At 39.0% G+C, this 20,207-nt stretch overlaps 1 protein-coding gene across 6 annotated transcripts in view; it reads left to right on the plus strand.

Moving 5' to 3' along the window:
- XKR9 (XK related 9) overlaps positions 1–20,207 on the plus strand; it is a 100,678-nt gene that overhangs the window by 51,107 nt on the left and 29,364 nt on the right. For all 6 annotated transcript variants that reach the window (XM_032315562.1, XM_032315565.1, XM_032315566.1 and 3 more), the window contains one exon: positions 158–685. In XM_032315562.1, coding sequence (XP_032171453.1) covers positions 414–685 — 272 coding nt within the window. In that variant the 5' untranslated portion in view covers positions 158–413. The remainder of the gene's footprint in view (positions 1–157; positions 686–20,207) is intronic.

Consider the following 20,207-nt stretch of genomic DNA (forward strand, 5'->3'; position numbering starts at 1 on the left):
ATATTTCTGAGGCTTTTCTTTCCCAAACTATTATAAGAACCATATAGAGTCATAATTTATTATTTCTAGGAAAATAGGGGTTTGATAAAATCATGGCCTAGGGTTTTTAATATTACAGTCCAGATTTTTAGAATCTTTTATATATATTTCATTTTAGGTGTTGTCATCTGTAATGAAGATCACTGAAAAACAGAAGATTGAATAAAGCCTTGTAACATTGGACCTGGATAGGAGATTTAGAAAAGAAAATTACTCACTTTGGTTTTAGTGTTTCAATTTCATAATATTTATTCTTTTGAATAAATTTAAGGAGTAGAAATTAAAATTCAGTGCTATACTAACAGATGCACTATTATTATTATTTTTTTTAATAAGAGAAGAAAATAGATAACCAAGAGCTCTAGTGATTCATAATGAAATACACTAAATTGCACTTTATGTTTTCAGTTCTTGGCATTATAATCTATATAACTGATTTAATTGTGGACATTTGGGTATCTGTCAGGTTTTTCTATGAAGGACGAAATGTTTTTGGTATTTTAACAGTAAGCTTTATGCTCTTTGGAACACTTGTGGTGCAGTGTTTTAGTTACTCTTGGTTCAAGGCTGATTTAAAGAAAGCAGGCCAAGAAAGTCAGCACTGTTTTCTTCTACTTCATTGCTTGCAAGGAGGAGTTTTTACAAGGTGAGCATACACTTTTGATCATTAACATTATTTTTCTTTTATGTAAAAAGAAACTACCTTTCTGTGTTTGGGTAGTCAAATGTACAAAGTTCCCCTACTTGCATGTAGCACAAAGGTCACTTGCTCCTCACTATCAGTGGTTATATGAGTCATTGCTACTGTTAGAATTTTCTAGGTTCATTAATAGAATGTTTTAATTTACCTTGGGATACCTGGGTGTCTCAGTTGGTTAAGCATTCAGCTTTTGATTTCGGTTCCACTCATGATCTCAGTGTTGTGGGATCCAGTCCTGCATCAGGCTTGGTTCAGCATGGCGTCTACTGCTCTCCCGTCTCCTTGCCGCCTTCCCCTGCTTGTGTATGTGCACACATGAGCATGTGTGTGTGCACGCACACGTGTGTGTTCTCTCTCTCAAAATCTTAAGGGATGTTTTCTTAAATTTCAATTCAATTAATATATAGTGTATTATTAGTTTTCAGAGGTAGAGTTCAGTGATTCATCAGTCTTACATAATACCCAGTGCTCATTACATCATGTGTCCTTATGTCCATCACCCTGTTACCCTATTCCCTCAGCCCCCTTCCCTCCAGCAACCCTCAGTTTGCTTCCTATGGTTAAGAGCCTCTTATGGTTTGTCTCCCTCTATGACTTTGTTTTGTTTTATTCTTCCCTCCTATCCTCCCACAATCCCTTTTTTTTTTCTCTTAAATTTCAAATATGAGTGAGGTCATATGATTATTGTCTTTCTCTGATTGACTTATTTTGCTTGGCATAATACTGTCTGGTACCAGCCACGTTGCTGCAAATGGCAAGATTTAATTTTTTTGGTGGCTGAGTAATATTTGTATATATCTATATCTGTATCTATACAGGTGTGTACGTGTGTGTATGTGTGTATGTGTGTGTATATACACACATACATCTTCTTTCTTTATACATCTGTTGATGGACATTTGGTCTCTTTATATAGTTTGGCTATTGTGGACATTGCTGCTATAAACATTGGGGTGCACATGCCCCTTCAAATTAAGTTACTTTTTCTGGTATGTACTCACTTTTTGTGGGGAGATGACTCATGACTGTGTCTTATGAATCTTTTATCTTCTATTTTGTATTCCAATCCTGATTATATAAATATAGTTTATCACATGCAACTGTGTTAGATCACTTAATTTTTTAAGTGATCTTTATATAGTTTGGCTATTGTGGACATTGCTGCTATAAACATTGGGGTGCACGTGCCCCTTCAAATTAAGTTACTTTTTCTGGTATGTACTCACTTTTTGTGGGGAGATGACTCATGTCTGTGTCTTATGAATCTTTTATCTTCTATTTTGTATTCCAATCCTGATTATATAAATATAGTTTATCACATGCAACTGTGTTAGATCACTTAATTTTTTAAGTTTCTTTTACCACTGATTTCATGATATGAAATTTTTATTGTAATAATTGCAGTAGCCATATGGTTAGTTAGGTACAGAATCATATGCAGAACTAAAAATAACTTTAAGAATCATCTTGTTTGAGGACACCTGAATGGCTTAATTGTTAAGCATCTGCCTTCAGCTCAGCTTATGATCCCAGAGTCCTGGGATTGAGTCCTATGTCGGGCTCCTTGCTCAGCAGGGAGCCTGCTTCTGCCTCTGCTTGCTGCTCCCCCTGCTTGTGTTCTCTCTTTTTCTTCCTCTCTCTCTGACAGATAAATAAAATCTTAAAAAAAAGAATAATCTTGTTCATCTTGTTATTTTATAGTTAAATTAGGAATCTAAATAAGTCCTGAGAATTCTTTGATTTTCCATATGTCTAATTTCATTTGACCTTTTCATTATTATCTTAAGGCATTTAATTCTGTTAAAAGCAATATATATGTAATAAAGAGAAAAATAAAGACAAATATTAGATGGATAATTTTTTTTGTTACAATTCGATTTTGAATTTGGGCTATTTTAACTACCATCTTTCTTCAGAGATATTTTATTTATTTTTTTAATTAATTAATTAATTAATTAATTTGTCAGAGAAACAGTGAGCAAGAGCAAGCACAGGCAGACAGAGAGGCAGGCAGAGTCAGAGGGAGAAGCAGGCTCCCTGCGGAGCAAGGAGCCCGATGTGGGACTCGATCCCAGGACGCTGGAATCATGACCTGAGCCGAAGGCAGCTGCTTAACCAACTGAGCCACCCAGGCGTCCTAGAGATATTTTAGTGACTATAGAATTCTAATATGTAGTTATTTTGTCTCTGCATATTATAGTATCTGCATATAAGTCTCTTGGTTTCTGTTGTTGCGCTTCAGGAATTAGATACCAGTTTTACTGCTGTTCTTTTGTTTTTTAACAAAATTAAAAAATTTTTTTTTAAAAAAAAAGATTATTAGAGAGAGAGAGAGTGAGAGATCATGAGCAAGAGGGAAGGGTAGAGGGAGAAGAAGACTCCCTAATGACAGGGAGCCCAGTGTGGGACTTGGCCTGGATCCTGGGATCATGACATGAACTGAAGGCAGATGCTTAACCAACTGAGTCACCCAGGTACCCACTGCTATTCTTTAAAAAGTATTTTATCTTTTGGGGTTTATATACAGGTTCCAATATATCTAGGTATAGATTTTTTTTTCTTTTTTCTTTTTTTTTTTTTGCTTGGGATTTGCTGGCCTTCTTAATTCTGTGGATTATTATCTTCCATCAGTTTTGCACAATTCTCAGCCATTATCTTTTCTAATGTTTTCTGTACTACATTTCCTTGTGGGACTCCAAGCAAATGTAAGTTAAATTTCACATTATCTAATATGAGTGTTTCATGTTAGGTGTTTTGAATTTTTATCTTTGGACTCTGTGTGGTGTGTGGTACTGGTACATTCTGTGAATAATTTTCATAACTCTTTTTATTTCACTAGTACTTTCATTGTGGCCAAAATGTTATTCCATCCAACCTCTGGGTTTTATTTTACTTTTTAATTTTAATTTAATTTTATTATTTTTTGATTTAAATTCAGATTGTTTAACAAATAATGTAGTATTGGTTACAGGAGTAGAAGTTAGTGATTCATCACTTATATGTAACATCTAGCGCCCATCACAGAATTGCCATCTTAATACGCATCACCCATATAACCCATTCCCTCACTCACTTCCCCTTCAGCAACCCTCAGTTTATTCTTTATAGTTAGGAGTCATTTATAGTTTCCCTTCCTCTCTATTTTAATCTTATTTTTCCTTCCCTTCCCGATGTTCATCTCTTTGGTTTCTTAAATTCCAAATGTGAGTGAAATCATAAAATATTTGTCTTTCTCTGACTTACTTTGCTTTGCATAATAAATTCTAGTTCCATCCATGCACTGCAAATGGAAAGATTTCATTCTTTTTGATGACAGAGTAATAATCCTGTGTGTGTGTGTGTGTGTGTGTGTGTGTGTGTGTGTGTATGCATGTGCACGCCACATCATCTTTATCCACTCATCAGTCAATGGACATTTGGGCTCTTTCCCTAATTTGGCTATTGTTGATAGTGCTGCTATAAACATTGGGGTGCGTGTGCCCCTTTGAATCAGCATTTTTGTATCCTTTGGGTAAATAACTAGTGGTGCAATTGGTGGGTGGTAGGGTAGTTCCATTTTTACCTTTTCTTTTCTTTCTTTTTTTTTAATTTTAATTTTTTAAAATAAACATATAATGTATTATTAGCCCCAGAGCTACAGGGCTGTGAATTGCCAGGTTTACACACTTCACAGCACTCACCATAGCACATACCCTTCCCAGTGTCCATAACCTCACCCCCTTCTTCCCAACCCGCTCCCCCCAGCAACCTTCAGTTTGTTTTGTGAGATTAAGAGTCACTTATGGCTTGTCTCCCTCCCAATCCCATCTTGTTTCATTCATTCTTCTCCTACCCCCTTAACCCCCCGTGTTGCATCTCCACTTCCTTATATCAGGGAGATCATATGATAGTTGTCTTTCTCCAATTGACTTATTTCGCTAAGCATGATACCCTCTAGTTCCATCCACATTGTCGCAAATGGCAAGGTTTCATTTCTTTTGATGGCTGCATAGTATTCCATTGTGTGTATATACCACGTCTTCTTTATCCATTCATCTGTTGATGGACATTTAGGTTCTTTCCATAGTTTGGCTATTGTGGACATTGCTGCTATAACCATTCGGGTGCACATGCCCCTTCGGATCACTACGTTTGTATCTTTAGGGTAAATACCCAGTAGTGCAATTGCTAGGTTGTAAGGTAGCTCTATTTTCAACTTTTTGAGGAACCTCCATGCTGTTTTCCAGAGTGGTTGCACCAGCATGCATTCCCACCAGCAGTGTAGGAGGGTTCCCCTTTCTCCGCATCCTCGCCAGCATCTGTCATTTCTTGACTTGTTAATTTTAGCCATTCTGACTGGTGTGAGGTGGTATCTCATTGTGGTTTTGATTTGTATTTCCCTGATGCCGAGTGATGTGGAGCACTTTTTCATGTGTCCGTTGGCCATCTGGATGTCTTCTTTGCAGAAATGTCTGTTTATGTCCTCTGCCCATTTCTTGATTGGATTATTTGTTCTTTGGGTGTTGAGTTTCATAAGCTCTTTATAGATTTTGGATACCAGCTCTTTATCTGATATGTCATTTGCAAATATCTTCTCCCATTCTGTCAGTTGTCTTTTAGTTTTGTTAACCATTTCCATTGATGTGCAAAAGCTTTTGATCTTGAAGTCCCAGTAGTTCATTTTTGCCCTCGCTTCCCTTTCCTTTGGCGATGTTCCTAGGAAGACGTTGCTGCGGCTGAGGTCAAAGAGGTTGCTGCTTGTGTTCTCCTCAAGGATTTTGACAGATTCCTTTCTCACATTGAGGTCCTTCATCCATTTTGAATCTATTTTTGTGTGTGATATAAGGAAATGGTCCAATTTCATTTTTCTGCATGTGGCTATCCAATTTTCCCAACACCATTTATTGAAGAGGCTGTCTTTTTTCCATTGGACATTCTTTCCTGCTTTTTCAAAGATTAGTTGACCATAGAGTTGAGGGTCTATATCTGGGCTTTCTATTATGTTCCCTTGATCTATGTATCTGTTTTAGTGCCAGTACCATACTGTCTTGATGATGACAGCTTTGTAATAGAGCTTGAAGTCTGGAATTGTGATGCCACCAACTTTGGCTTTCTTTTTCAATATTCCTTTGGCTATTCGAGGTCTTTTCCAGTTCCATACAAATTTTAGGATTGTTTGTTCCATTTCTTGGAAAAAAATGGATGGGATTTTGATAGGGATTGCATTAAATGTGTAGATTGCTTTAGGTAACATAGACATTTTCACAATATTTGTTCTTCCAATCCAGGAGCATGGAACATTTTTCCATTTCTTTGTGTCTTCCTCCATTTCTTTCATGAATACTTTATAGTTCTCTGAGCATAGATTGTTTGCCTCTTTGGTAAGGTTTATTCCTCAGTATCTTATGGTTTGGGTGCAATTATAAATGGGACTGACTCCTTAATTTCTCTTTCTTCTGTCTTGTTGTTGGTGTAAAGAAATGCAACTGATTTCTGTGCATTGATTTTATATCCTGACACTTTACTGAATTTTTGTACAAGTTCTAGCAAATTTGGAGTGGAGTCTTTTGGGTTTTCCACATGTAATATCATATCATCTGTGAAGAGTGATAGTTTGACTTCTTCTGTGGCGATTTGGATGCATTTAATTTCTTTTTGTTGTCTGATTGCTGAGGCTAGGACTTCTAGTACTATGTTGAATAGCAGTGGTGATAATGGACATCCCTGCTGTGTTCCTGACATTAGTAGAAAAGCTCTCAGTTTTTCTCCATTGAGAATGATATTTGAGGTGGGTTTTTCATAGATGGCTTTGATAATATTGAGGTATGTCCTCTATCCCTACACTTTGAAGAGTTTCGATCAGGAAGGGATGCTGTACTTTGTCAGATGCTTTTTCAGCATCTATTGAGAGTGTCATATGGTTTTTGTTCTTTCATTAATGTGTTGTATCACATTGATTGATTTGCGGATGTTGAACCAACCTTGCAGCCCTGGAATAAATCCCACTTGGTTGTGGTGAATAATCTTTTTAATGTACTGTTGGATCCTATTGGCTAGTATTTTGGTGAGAATTTTCACATCTGTGTTCATCAAGGGTATTGGTCTGTAATTTTCTTTTTTGATGGGATCCTGGTCTGGTTTTGGGATCAAGGTGATGCTGGCCTCATAAAATGAGTTTGGAAGTTTTCCTTTCATTTCTATTTTTTGGAACAGTTTCAGGAGAATGGAATTAATTCTTCTTTAAATGTTTGGTAGAATTCCCCTGGGAAGCTGTCTGGTCCTGGGCTTTTGTTTGTTTGGAGATTTTTGATGACTGTTTCAAGCTCCTTACTGGTTATGGGTCTGTTCAGGTTTTCTATTTCTTCCTGGTTCAGTTGTGGTAGTTTATATGTCTCTAGGAATGCATCCATTTCTTCCAGATTGTCAAATTTGTTGGCGTAGAGTGGCTCATAATATGTTCTTATAATTGTTTGTATTTCTTTGGTGTTGGTTGTGATCTCTCCTCTTTCATTCATGATTTTATTAATTTGGGTCCTTTCTCTTTTCTTTTTGATAAAGTCTGGCCAGGGGTTTATCAATCTTATTAATTCTTTCAAAGAACCAGCTCCTAGTTTCTTTGATTTGCTCTATTGTTTGTTTGTGTTTTTAAAATTTCTATTTCATTGTTTTCTGCTCTGATCTTTATGATTTCTCTTCTTCTGCTGGGTTTTGGCTTCCTTTGTTGTTCTTTCTCCAGCTCCTTTAGGTGTAGGTTTAGGTTGTGTATTTGAGATCTTTCTTGTTTCTTGAGAAAGGCTTGTATCGCTATACATTTTCCTCTCAGGACTACCTTTGCTGGTCCCACAGATTTTGAACCGTTGTGTTTTCATTATCATTTGTTTCCATGAATTTTCTCAATTCTTCTTTAATTTCCTGGTTGACCCATTCATTCTTTAGAAGGATGCTGTTTAGTCTCCATGTATTTGGGTTCTTTCCAAATTTCCTTTGTGATTGAGTTCTAGCTTTGGCGCATTGTGGTCTGACAATATGCAGGGAATTATCCCAGTGTTTTGGTACTGGTTGAGACCTGATTTGTGACCCAGGATGTGATCTATTCTGGAGAATGTTCCATGTGCACTAGAGAAGAATGTGTATTTTGTTGTTTTGGGATGGAATGTTCTGAATATATCTGTGATGTCCATCTGGTCCAGTATGTCATTTAAGGCCTTTATTTCCTTGTTGATCTTTTGCTTGGATGACCTGTCCATTTCAGTGAGGGGAGTGTTAAATTCCCCTATTGTATTATTGTAGATATGTTTCTTTGATTTTGTTATTAATTGGTTTATATAGTTGGCTGCTCCCATGTTAGGGGCATAGATATTTAAAATTATTAGATCTTCTTGACAGACCCTTTGAGTATGATATAGTGTCCTTCCTCATCTCTTATTATAGTCTTTGGCTTAAAATCTAATTGATCTGATATAAGGATTGTCACCCCAGCTTTCTTCTGATGTCCATTAGCATGGTAAACGTTTTCCACCCCCTTGCTTTAAATCTGGAGGTGTCTTTGGGTCTAAAATGAGTTTCTTGTAGGCAGCACATTGATGGTTTTTTTTTTTTTTTTTTTTTTTTTTACCCATACTGATACCCTGTGTCTTTTGATTGGGGCATTTAGCCCATTTACATTCAGCGTAACTATGGAAATGTATGAATTTAGTGCCATTGTGTTGCCTGTAAGGTGGCAGTTACTGTATATTGTCTCCGTTCCTTTCTGATCTACTACTTTTAGGCTCTCTCTTTGCTTAGAGGGCCCCTTTCAATATTTCCTGTAGAGCTGGTTTGGTGTTTACAAATACTTTTTCAGTTTTTGTTTGTCCTGGAAGCTTTTTATCTCTCCTTCTATTTTCAGTGACAGCCTAGCTGGATATAGTATTCTTGGCTGCATGTTTTCTCATTTAGTGCTCTGAATATATCATGCCAGTTCTTTCTGGCCTGCCAGGTCTCTGTGGATAAGTCCACTGCCAATCCAATATTTTTACCATTGTATTTTACAGACTTCTTATTCTGGGCTCTTCTGGATTTTCTCTTTGTTGCTAAGACTTGTAAATTTTACTATTAGGTGATGGGGTGTGGACCTATTCTTACTGATTTTGAGGGGGGTTTTCTGCACCTCTTGGATTTTGATACTTGTTCCCTTTGCCGTATTAGGGAAATTCTCTAAAATAATTCTCTCCGTATATCTTCTGCTCCCCTCTCTCTTTCTTCTTCTTCTAGAATCCCAATTATTCTAATGTTGTTTTGTCTTATGGTATCACTTACTTCTCGAATTCTCCCCTCGTGGTCCAGTAGTTGTTTGTCTCTCTTTTGCTCAGCTTTTTTATTCTCTGTCATTTGGTCTTCTATATCACTAATTCTTTCTTCTGCCTCATTTATCCTAGCAGTAAGGTCCTCCATTTTTTTATTGCACCTCATTAATAGCTTTTTTGATTTCAAGTTGGTTAGATTTTATTTTTTTTATTTATTTTTTTATTTCTCCAGAAGGGGCTTTTATTTCTCTGGATGGGATTTCTCTATTATCTTCCATGCCTTTTTTGAGCCCGGCTAGAACCTTGAGAATCATCATTCTGAACTCTAGGTCTGACATATTACCAATGTCTGTATTTATTAAGTCCCTAGCATTCAGTACTGCCTCTTGTTCTTTTTTTTTGTGGTGAGTTTTCCCGCCATGTCATTTTGTCCAGATAAGAGTATATGAAGGAGCAAATAAAATACTAAAAGAGTGTCAAGGACCCCAGAAAATGTGCTTTAGCCAAATCAGAAGAGACCCCAAATTGTGGGGGGGAGAAAGGGAGTAAGAAGAAGTTCAGAAAAAAAAATTAAAAAAAAAAAACAAAGAAAAAAAATATATATAGTAGACTGGTGACTAGAACAGGGTAACCCTCTTAATTTGGGGAGTATTTTGGTCTCTTAGAAGAAACTACCTCCCAAGATTTTAAAGAATGAAAAACATATATAAGGATAAACACAATGAAGGGATAGAGTATGACCATAAAGATGAAAAATTTTTTTTTTAAATTTCTAAAAAAGGAGTTCATAAGGTAAGTTGGTTTGGAGAATAAAGAAAAAGAAAATGGGGAGAATTTGCTCGTGCTAGAGACTAGAACAAGCCCGGTGCTAGATTTAGGGTGTATTTTGATCTAGTAGAAGAAGTTGTACTTCAAATTTTTTAGAAGAAAAAACCCTATGTATAAATAAAAGATAAAGTTAGATACAATGAAGGATAAAATATGACTATAAAAATGAAGGTTTAAAAAAGATTTTATTTTATGAAACGTATTAAGATACGCTAGTTAAAAAATGTTAAAAGAGGAAAGGGTAAAAGTTAAAAAAATTAGCAGAAGAAAAAATAAAATTAAAAAAATTAATTAACTTTGCAAGACTAAAAATTCATGGGGAGAGAGCCATGAATTCCATGCTTTGCTTTCTCCTCCTCTGGAATTCCGCTGTTCTCCTTGGTAAGTGAACTTGGTCTTGGCTGGATTTCTTGTTGATCTTCTGCAGGAGGGGCCTGTTGTAGTGATTCTCAAGTGTCTTTGCCCCAGGCACAATTGCACCACCCTTACCAGGGGCCGGGGTAAGTAATCCGCTCAGGTTCGTTTTTTGGGAGCTTTTGTTCCCTGAGTGCTTTCCATAGAGTTCCGGAGGACGGGAATGAAAATGGCGGCCTCCCAATATCTGGCCTGAAGGAGCGGAGAGCTTGGGCCCCACTCCTTCGTGCGCCCTCAGAGAAAAGTGCTCAGTCACTCTCATCTCCCTGGCCTCTGGCTGTGCTTCAAGCTCACCCAGCCTGTGACCAAGCATCTCTGTCTCTGGCACACAGCTTCGCCTGGAGTCTCTAAACCCTGCAGATCCCTGAGCTCTTCCCCAGGGGTCTTCCCGGATCTTGTGGGGACCCCACCCACAGAGCAGTGGCCTGTGCTATGGATTACAGTTCAAGGTAGCCGGGACTTGAGAGCTAACTCCTCGGCTCTGTCTCTGTAGTCGGCTTCCCCACTCTAATACCTGCAAGCTCTGCGACACTCAGACACCCCTGATTTTTCTGTGACCCCGTGGGACCTGGGGATACGCTGTCCCTGCGTGGGCTTCACCCTGGTATAGCTTCTAGAGCGATGTCCCTCAGTGGAGTAGACTTTTAAAAGTCCTGATTCTGTGCTCCGTTGCTCTGCCACTTGCTGGGAGCCGGCCCCTCCCACTGCAGTCTATCTTCCCATCGCTTTGGATTCACTTCTCCACCAGTCCTACCTTTCAGAAAGTAGTCAATTTTCTGTTTCTAAAATTGCTGCTCTTCTTCTCTTCACTCTCCTGTTGGATTTGTAGGTATTCGGAATGGTTTGATAAGCTATCTAGCTGATCTCCTGCTACCTGATGTAGTCTCAGCCTGCTACTTCTCCGCCATCTTGACTCCTCCCATTTTTACCTTATTGAGGAACCTTCTGTTTTCCAGAGTAGCTGCAACAGTTTGCATTCCCACCAACAGTGCAGAAAGTACTTTCCCTGCATCCTTGCCAACATCTGTTGTTTCCTGAGTTACTAATTTTAGCCTTTCTGACCAGTGTGAGATGGTATCTCATTGTGATTTTGATTTGTATTTCCCTACTGATAAGTGATGTTGAGCATTTTTTTATGTGTCTGTTGGGGATTTGTGTGTCTTCTTTGGAGAAATGTTTGTTCATGTCTTCTGCCCATTTCTCAACTAGATTGTTTATTTTTTGGGTGTTGACTTTGATGAATTCTTCATATATTCTAGATGTTGGCCCATTGTCAGATAAGTCATTTGCAGATCTCTTCTCTCATTATGTTGATTTCCTTGTAGTTTTGTTGATTGTTTCCTTCATTGTGCAGACACTTTTTATCTTGATGAGGTCTCAATAGCTCATTTTTGCTTTTGTTTCCCTTGGCTCCAGATAGGTGCTAGGAAGAAATTGCTGTAGTCAGGGTCATAGAGGTTGGTGCCTGTGTTCTCCTCTAGGATTTTGATGGTTTCCTGTCTTATATTTAGGTCTTTCATCCATTTTGAATTTACTTTTGTATATGGTGTAAGGAGGTAGTCCGGTTTCTTTCTTTTGCATGTAGCTGTCCAGTTTTCCTAATACCATTTGTTGAAAAGACTGTCTTTTCTCCACCGGACATTCTTTCCCGCTTTGTCCATGATTAGTTGACCATAAAGTTGAGGGTCCATAAAGTTGACGCTCCAGAGTAGGTCTCTACTCTGTTCCATTGATCTATGTGTCTGTTTTTATGCCTGTACTATACCCTCTTGATGATCACAGTTTTGTAATATAGCTTGAGGTCTGGAATTGTGATGCCTCCTGCTTTGCTAGTAACATACTGTCTTGATGATTACAGCTTTGGAATACAGATGGAAGTCTGGAATTTTGATGCTTCCCACTTTGCTTTTCTTTTTCAATATTACTTTAGTGATATGCAGTCTTTTCTGGTTCCAAAGAAATTTTATTTTTGTTTCTTAAGGTTCTGTGAAAAGTGTTGGTGGTGTTATTTTGATCAGGATTACATTGAATGTATAGATTGCTTTCAGTAGTAAAGACATTTTAACAATATTTGTTCTTCCATTTCAGGAGCATAGAATGTTTTTCCATTTGTTTGTGTCTTCAGTTTTTTCCCTAAGTATTCTGTAGTTTTCAGCATACAGATCTTTTACTCTTTTGGTTAGGTTTATTCCTAGCTATCTTCTGGTTTTTGGTGCAATTGTAATTGGGATTGATTCTTCGATTTCTCTTTCTGTTGATTCATTATTGGTGTATGGAAATGTGACAGACTTTTGTACATTGATTTTATATCCTGCAACTTTGCTGAATTCCTATATCAGTCCTAGCAATTTTTTGTTGGATTCTTTTGGGTCTTCTGTGTAGAGTATCATGTCATCTGTAAAGAGTGAAAGTTTTATTGCACTTCCAGTGCAATACTGAACAACAGTGTTGAGAGTGGACATCCCTGTCATGTTCCTGACCTTAGGAAAAAAGCTCTTAAGTTTTTCCTCATTGAGAATGGTATTAGCTGTGGGTCTGTCTTTCTTTTTCCCTTTCTTCCTTCCTTTCCTCCTTTATTCCTTTTCTTTTTTCTTAAAAATATTTTATTTATCTATTTGCGAGAGAGAGAGAGAATGAAAGAGAAAGAGCATGAGCCAGGGGGAAGGGCTGAGGGAGAAGCAGACTCCCTGCTGAGCCAGGAGCCCCATGTGGAACTCAGTTCTCAGACCCCAGGATCATGACCTGAGCTGAAGGCATACACCCAGCTGAGTGAACCACCCAGGTGCCCATACCTGTGGGTCTTTCATATATGGCTTTAATGATGTTGAGGTATGTTCCTTCTATCTCTACTTTTTTGAGGGTTTTTATCAAGAAAGGACGCTGTATTTTGTCAGATGTTTTTTCTGAGTCCATTGAGAGAGTATCAGTGGTTCTTATCCTTTCCTTTATTAATGAGGTGTGATATGTTAATTGATTTGTGGATATTGAACCACCCCTGCAGCCCAGGAATAAATCCCCCTTGATCATGATCATAATCCTTTTAATGTGCTGTTTGATTCAATTAGCTAGTATCCTGTTGAGAGTTTCTGGATCCATGTTCATCCAGGATACTGGTCTGTAATTCTCCTTTTTAGTGGAGTCTTTGTCTGGTCTTGGAATCAAGGTAGTGCTGGCCTCAGAGGATGAATTTGGAAGTTTTCCTTCCACTTTTAGCTTTTGGAACAGCTTGAAAAGAGTAGGCATTAATTCTTAAATGTGTGGTAGAATTCCCCTGGGAAGCCATCCAGCCCTGGACTCTTGTTTTTTGGGAAGTTTTTGATTGCTGATTCAATTTCTTTGCTGGTTATGGGTCTATTCAAATTTTCTATTTTTTCCTGTTTCAGTTTCAGTAGTTTATATGTTTCTAGGAATTTATCTGTTTCTTCCAGATTGCCCAGTTTTTTAGCATATAATTGCTCATAAAATTCTGTTATGTATTTCTGTGATGTTGGTTGTGATCTCTCCTCTTTCATTTGTGATTTTATTTCTTTAGATCATTTACCTTTTCTTTTTGATAAGTCTGGCTATGCATTTATCAATTTTGTTAATTCTTTCAAAGAATCAACTCCTGGTTGCATTGATCTGTTCTATTGTTTTGTGTATGTGTGTGTGGTTTTTGTTTTTTTTAAATTGTGGTACCTCCAACTTTGTTTTTTCTTAAGAATGCTTTGGCTCTTCAGGAGCCTTGGTGGTTTCCATACAAATTTTAAGATTATTTGTTTTAGTTCTGTGAAAAATATTGTTGGTATTTTGATAGGGTTTACATTTAATCTTTAGATTGCTTGGGTAATGTGGACATTTTAACAATATTTGTTCTTCCAGTCCAAAAGCATAGAGTATCTTTCCATTGTGTTTTCTTCAATATCTTACAGTTTTTAGAGTACAGGTTAAGTTCATCTCTTTGGCTAAATTTTATTAAGGTATTTTATTCTGTTTGATGTGATTTTAAATGGGATTTTTGAAAAATTACTCTTCCTGCTAGTTTGTTGTTAGTGTGTAGAAATGCAACACATTTCTGTATGTTGATTTTGTATGCTGCAACTTTACTGAATTCATTGGTTCTAAAATATTTTGGTGGAGTTTTAGGGTTTTGTATATAATGTCATGTCATCTGCAAATAGTGACAGTTTTACTTTTTTTTTTTTTAACCAATCTTGATGACCTTTACTTCTTTTTTCTTGTCTGATTGCTGTAGCTAGGATTTCTAATAATATGTGGAATAAAAGTGAATGAGAGTAGTTGTCTTGTCTTGTTCCTGATCTTAGAGGAAAAGCTTTCAGTTTTTTACTGTTGAGTGTGATGTTAGCTTTGGGTTTATCATATATAGTTTTCATTATGTTGAGGTGTGTTCCCTCTATGCCCACTTTGTTAGAGTTTTTATCATGAATGGATGTTGTACTTTGTTGCATGCTTTTTCTGCACCTTTTGAAATGATCATGACTTTTGTTCTTTATACTTGTTTTTTATATTGATTTTATCCTATGACTTTGATAAGTTCACTTACTAAATCTAGTAGCTTTTTTGTAGAACTTACTAGTTCTAGTAGCTTTTTTGTAGACTCCTTAGGATTTTTTTTTTTTTAACATAGATAACCCTGTCATTTTGAAGAGAGAAACCATGCTGCCTTGATTACTGTAGCTTTGTAATACTCTTGGAAGTCATGTATGCTTTTCTCCTCTTTCAAGTAGACTTTATTTTTTAGAGCAGTTTTAGGTTCACAGAAGAATTGAGCAGAAAATACGGTTCTCATATATCCTTAACTGTCCTCCCACTACCAACAGCTTTCCATACTAGCAACATTTCTCACAGGAATGGTACATGTGTTACAATTGATGAACTTATATTGTCACATCATCATCACCCAAAGACAATAGTTTATATTAGTTTATTGTTGGAGTTGTACATTTTGGGGGTTTTGACAAATGTACAATGACATATATCTACCATACAATATCATATATAATAGTTTCACTGCCCTAAAAATCCTTTGGGCTTTGTGTCTTCATCCCTACTGACCCTAACCCCTGGCAACTACTGATCTTTTTATTGTCTTTGTAGTCTTGTTTTTTCCCAGACACAATACAGTTAGAATCATAGCCTATGTAGCCTTTTCAGATTGGCTTCTGTCACTTAATAGCAAGATTTTAACATTCTTCTGTGTCCTTTCATGGCATGATAGCTTATTTCTTTTAGCACTAAATAATATTCCTTTGTGTGGACGTATTACAAGTTATTTATCCATTTACCACCTACTGAAGGATATCTTAGTTCTTTCCAAGTTTTGGGATTATGAATAAAGTTACTGTGAATATCCATGTGTAGGCTTTATTTGGACATAAATCTTCACTAATATGATAAATACAGAGAAGCGTGGTTGCTGAATCCTGAATCATATGTTAAGAGTGTGAAAATGCCAAACTGTCTCCCAAAGTGGTTGTACCATTTTACACTCCCATCAGCAGTGATTGAGAATTCATATTGCTCCACATTCTTGTCAGCATTTGTTGTAGTATTCTGGATTTTAGCCATTCTTATAGGTGTATAGTGGTATCTCATTTTATTTGCATTTCCCTAATGACATATGATGTGGAGCATCTTTTTTTATACTTGCTTGCTATGTGTATATTTTCTTAGGTGAAGTGTATGTTCAGGTCTTTTGCCTGTTTATTTCATCAGGTCATTCTTTTTTTTAATTGAGTTGAAGTGTTCTTTATATATTTTGGATAACAGTCATTTATCACATGTCTTTTACAAATATTTTCTCCCAGTCTGTAGCACGTCTTCTCATTCTCTTGACATGTCGCCCTCGGCCCGCAAGGACGACAATGAGCCTGGTATGGTGTTAATGCTTCATTTCCCTTTATTTAATCAACTTCCTTAGCTTATATACAGCAGGGTGACCAATAAGGGGTCAAGCAATGGGGAGAGCCAATGAGAGTCCTGTTACTATGCTGATTAAATTTGATACAGCCAATAACTATGTCCTCCTTTAGGCGGGCTTCACCAGAAAGTTCATTGTATACTTGCAGCGTACTTTGCTAGCAGTGAGCCAAGCACCTTCTTGTAATGGCGGGGACTTCCCCGGCCAGAGGCAGTCCCCGACATCTCCCCCTTTTTTGTTTTATGGCAGAGATCGTGCCTGTCTTAGGTCGTCAGTAGCAGAAAACATCCTTACCCGTCATCAGACACAAGATATCGATGATCTCTGTCCTGTCTTAGGTTGGTATGTTTCTCTACTGATCTTACCCGTCTTTGACTACCGATCTAGCATGCTTAGCCATATCTGGGGAGATGTCCCAGCCTCTACTGACATAGGGGCTTGTGCTATAGCTCGGCTCTGCTCTCGCTGCTATGTTCTCCACTGGTGAACGTTTCTGAATAGAAGCAGAATGCCAATAAGGAGGAGGACAAGATGACCAATTGTATCAGCCCATTTTTGGTGAACTGGAACATATTGCTGAATGTTTGAAATAGCTCTGGAAGGGAAGCTGGTTGCACACGCATACTATTTACTCAAGTTATCTCAGCCAGAAGGATTCATGTGAAATTTTGAAAATCGTCAGACCAAGTACCCTGCAAATACTAAGAGAGCTGTTGGGAGGAATTGCTGGCCTTATTAAATTGAGAGAATTTTACAGGGGTAACAGCGCAGAAAAAGGAACAATAGAACCAACACTCAGTACATCAGCTAGTAAAGAACTGGGGGAAGATAAAGGAAGAATTAGTTAAAGGTAAAGGATAGGACCAAGCCTTCAGAATAGCCCATAATTCACGTGTCGCCGTCGGGGGAATTAGGAATATCAGAGTCCCCCACGACAGTAGGAGGATCACGGCTTCCTCTGTCCTCATCCTCGTTCTCAGGGGCCTTCCGGACCAATCTCTCTGGAATCCAAATCGGCACTTCTTTGTCCTGTGGGAAAACACAAACGGAGCCTCTGCTCCAGATTAATACAGGATCCGGGCCTTTCCATTGTCCTGTAAGGATATCCTTCCAAAGAACTAAGGGCTTGGGGGAAGAATCCATACGGGCTGAATGTCTTTCAGCTGCTGCTTGACCGTTTTTATCAAGCATCAAAAAATTTAAAATAAATAGAATTGTATTTAGTTTGTCTTTAGGGGACCGGAACGTGTCCCCTATTCCCCCTTTTTGTTTTAAAAGAGTTTGTTTGATGGTTAAGTGGGCACGTTCCACGATGGCCTGTCCTTGAGGATTGTAGACATGCGAGGGGCGGGCCAGTGGAGCCAAAACCCCTCTGTCCACGGGATTTTTCTGTGTTGGGGAATAGTTTATGACAGCTTGGTAACACTATAATTTGTGCTATTTTATCACCTGGATTGATAACTGTAATGCCACGAGGGGAAGACACTAGTATTTTGACTATTCCTGTATAATCAGCATCAATTACTCTGGGGTGTACTATTAATCCAGCAGGGGCTGTGGAGCTACGCCCTAATAATAGGCCTACAGTATTCACAGGCAGTGGGCCCTTAAAATCCGATTCCACCACCTGGGTTCCCATCTCGGGGGTTAGTACAAGTCTGGTGGTGGCGCGGATGTCCAATCCGGTGCTTCCTTTTGTAGCCCGCCTTGGCTCCTCGGCGGGTAATGCGTGCGGGCTACCTGTTGAAGCACCCCATACATTTGAGGGCCCTGGGGTGATGGGCCCCATTTCCTGTTTTTTGAATTCCTTGGGGGTAGTGGATTACCTTGAATATCTTTTACTGAGCGACATTCATTCACCCAGTGTGTACCCTTGCCACACCTAGGACATATGCCAGGTTGCTTTACTGTTGGGGGACCCTTGCTGTCAGGACATTCTCGCTTAAAGTGCCCCTGAGCTCCACATTTGTAGCATTCCCCAGAATTTCCTTTAGCGCCCTTACGTTGGGATAGCTGAATGCCCTGAAGGCCTTGAGTAATGGCTGAAGCAAGTACTTGTCCTTGAATAACACTGTCATTAATATCCCTGCATACCTTAATGTAGGTGCTTAAATCTTTAGCCTTCCATGGCCTAAGGGCCTCTTTACACCATTTATTGGCTTGCTCATAGGCCAGTTGTTTAATTAGAGGCATGGCTGTGTCAACATCCCCAAATACTCTCCCAGCTGTTTGCATCAATCTTGCAACAAAATCAGCATATGCTTCATTTGGTCCTTGTATCACCTTAGATAGTTGACCCTGCAAGTCCCCACTGCCCTGGAGGGTTTTCCATGCTTTGGTAGCGGCAGCCGCAATCTGCATGTATACTGCATGTATACGGCAGGGTTGTATTGCAGTTGGTCATGTTTACCAGTGTATGGCCGTGCAACATCCTGGGAATGCTCTTGCCATGCTGTCTTCCAGACCAAATATTGCCCTCCAGAGAGGGCTGCCCTTGCTAAATTTCCCCAGTCTTCGGGGATTAAATTCATGCCTGCTATGGACTCCACTAGAGAAATAGTAAATGCTGCCTGAGGGCCATACTGCATGACCGCTTCCTTTAATTGTTTAACTAATTTAAATTCCAAGGGCTGGTGATACCGTTGATGATTTTGGTCCTCTAGAACTGGGAAAATCGAGCTGCTATTGGCCCCCCTCCATGCGGTCTTCCAGTCCTCATTAGCAGAGGGATGACATTTACATGTTATCTCCCCCGCCAGGGGATTGTAAGGAAGCGGAGCACTAGGGGTCACTGCTGAACAGGGAGGGTCTGGTTTTAATTTGAACTTCCACTCTAGCTCCTCCCCTGACATTTCTTCTTCCCCTTCGCTAGAACTACTCCTTTCCGAAGCACGAGATGAGCGTTCTTCTTTAACTTCCTTGAGTGCCTCAGCGCCCTCCTGAATAACTGAATCACATTTCGGCTTATATCCTCCCAGGCACCCTCTGACTAGAGTCCATATAACTAACGTTCCCGGCGGCAATGGTTTATTTTTATCCCTCTTCTTAAAATCCTCACCTAACTGATCCCATTGGGGGATATTTAGCAAGCCCTCGTCCAGAAACGAAGGCGCCACTGTCTCAACTGTATTCAAGACTGTCCTAGCAGTTTTCGTTTTTAATGGCGTGCCATTGGCCTTTAGAAGGTCCTTTAGGGAACCCTCTAACCTCGACTTTGACAGTCCAGAACCCATAATTAGAATCCCAACCTAATGTCTGTTCCGTGTATACTCGCTGCTTAATCCCGGCTCTAAGGCCGCCCCGCTTCTTATTGCGGACTTATTAAATCCCGGCTCTAAGGCCGCCCCGCTTCTTATTGTGGATTCACTAAATCCCGGCTCTAAGGCCGCCCCGCTTCTTATTGCGGACTTGTTAAATCCCGGCTCTAAGGCCGCCCCGCTTCTTATTGCGGTCTTGTACAAGATTCCCACCACTTTGATCGTGGTCCCTTCCCCGCTTACCTGCGGACTTCTCCCTTGCAAGGTTTTTCTATTTTTCTTAATATTTCCCGGGTCTCAGCACCATTTGTCGCCCTCGGCCCGCAAGGACGACAATGAGCCTGGTATGGTGTTAATGCTTCATTTCCCTTTATTTAATCAACTTCCTTAGCTTATATACAGCAGGGTGACCAATAAGGGGTCAAGCAATGGGGAGAGCCAATGAGAGTCCTGTTACTATGCTGATTAAATTTGATACAGCCAATAACTATGTCCTCCTTTAGGCGGGCTTCACCAGAAAGTTCATTGTATACTTGCAGCGTACTTTGCTAGCAGTGAGCCAAGCACCTTCTTGTAATGGCGGGGACTTCCCCGGCCAGAGGCAGTCCCCGACATTGACATATCTTTACTTTCAATCTGTATGTATCTTTTTTTAAAAAAAAGATTTAATGTATTTATTTGACAGCGATAGACAGCAAGAGAGAGAAAACAAATGGGGAGTGGGAGAGGGACAAGCAGGCTTCCCACTGAGCAGGGAGCCTGAAGTGGGGCTGGATCTCAGGACC

The sequence above is a fragment of the Mustela erminea genome, chromosome 16 (assembly GCF_009829155.1).
Source record: "Mustela erminea isolate mMusErm1 chromosome 16, mMusErm1.Pri, whole genome shotgun sequence".
NCBI lineage: Eukaryota > Metazoa > Chordata > Mammalia > Carnivora > Mustelidae > Mustela > Mustela erminea.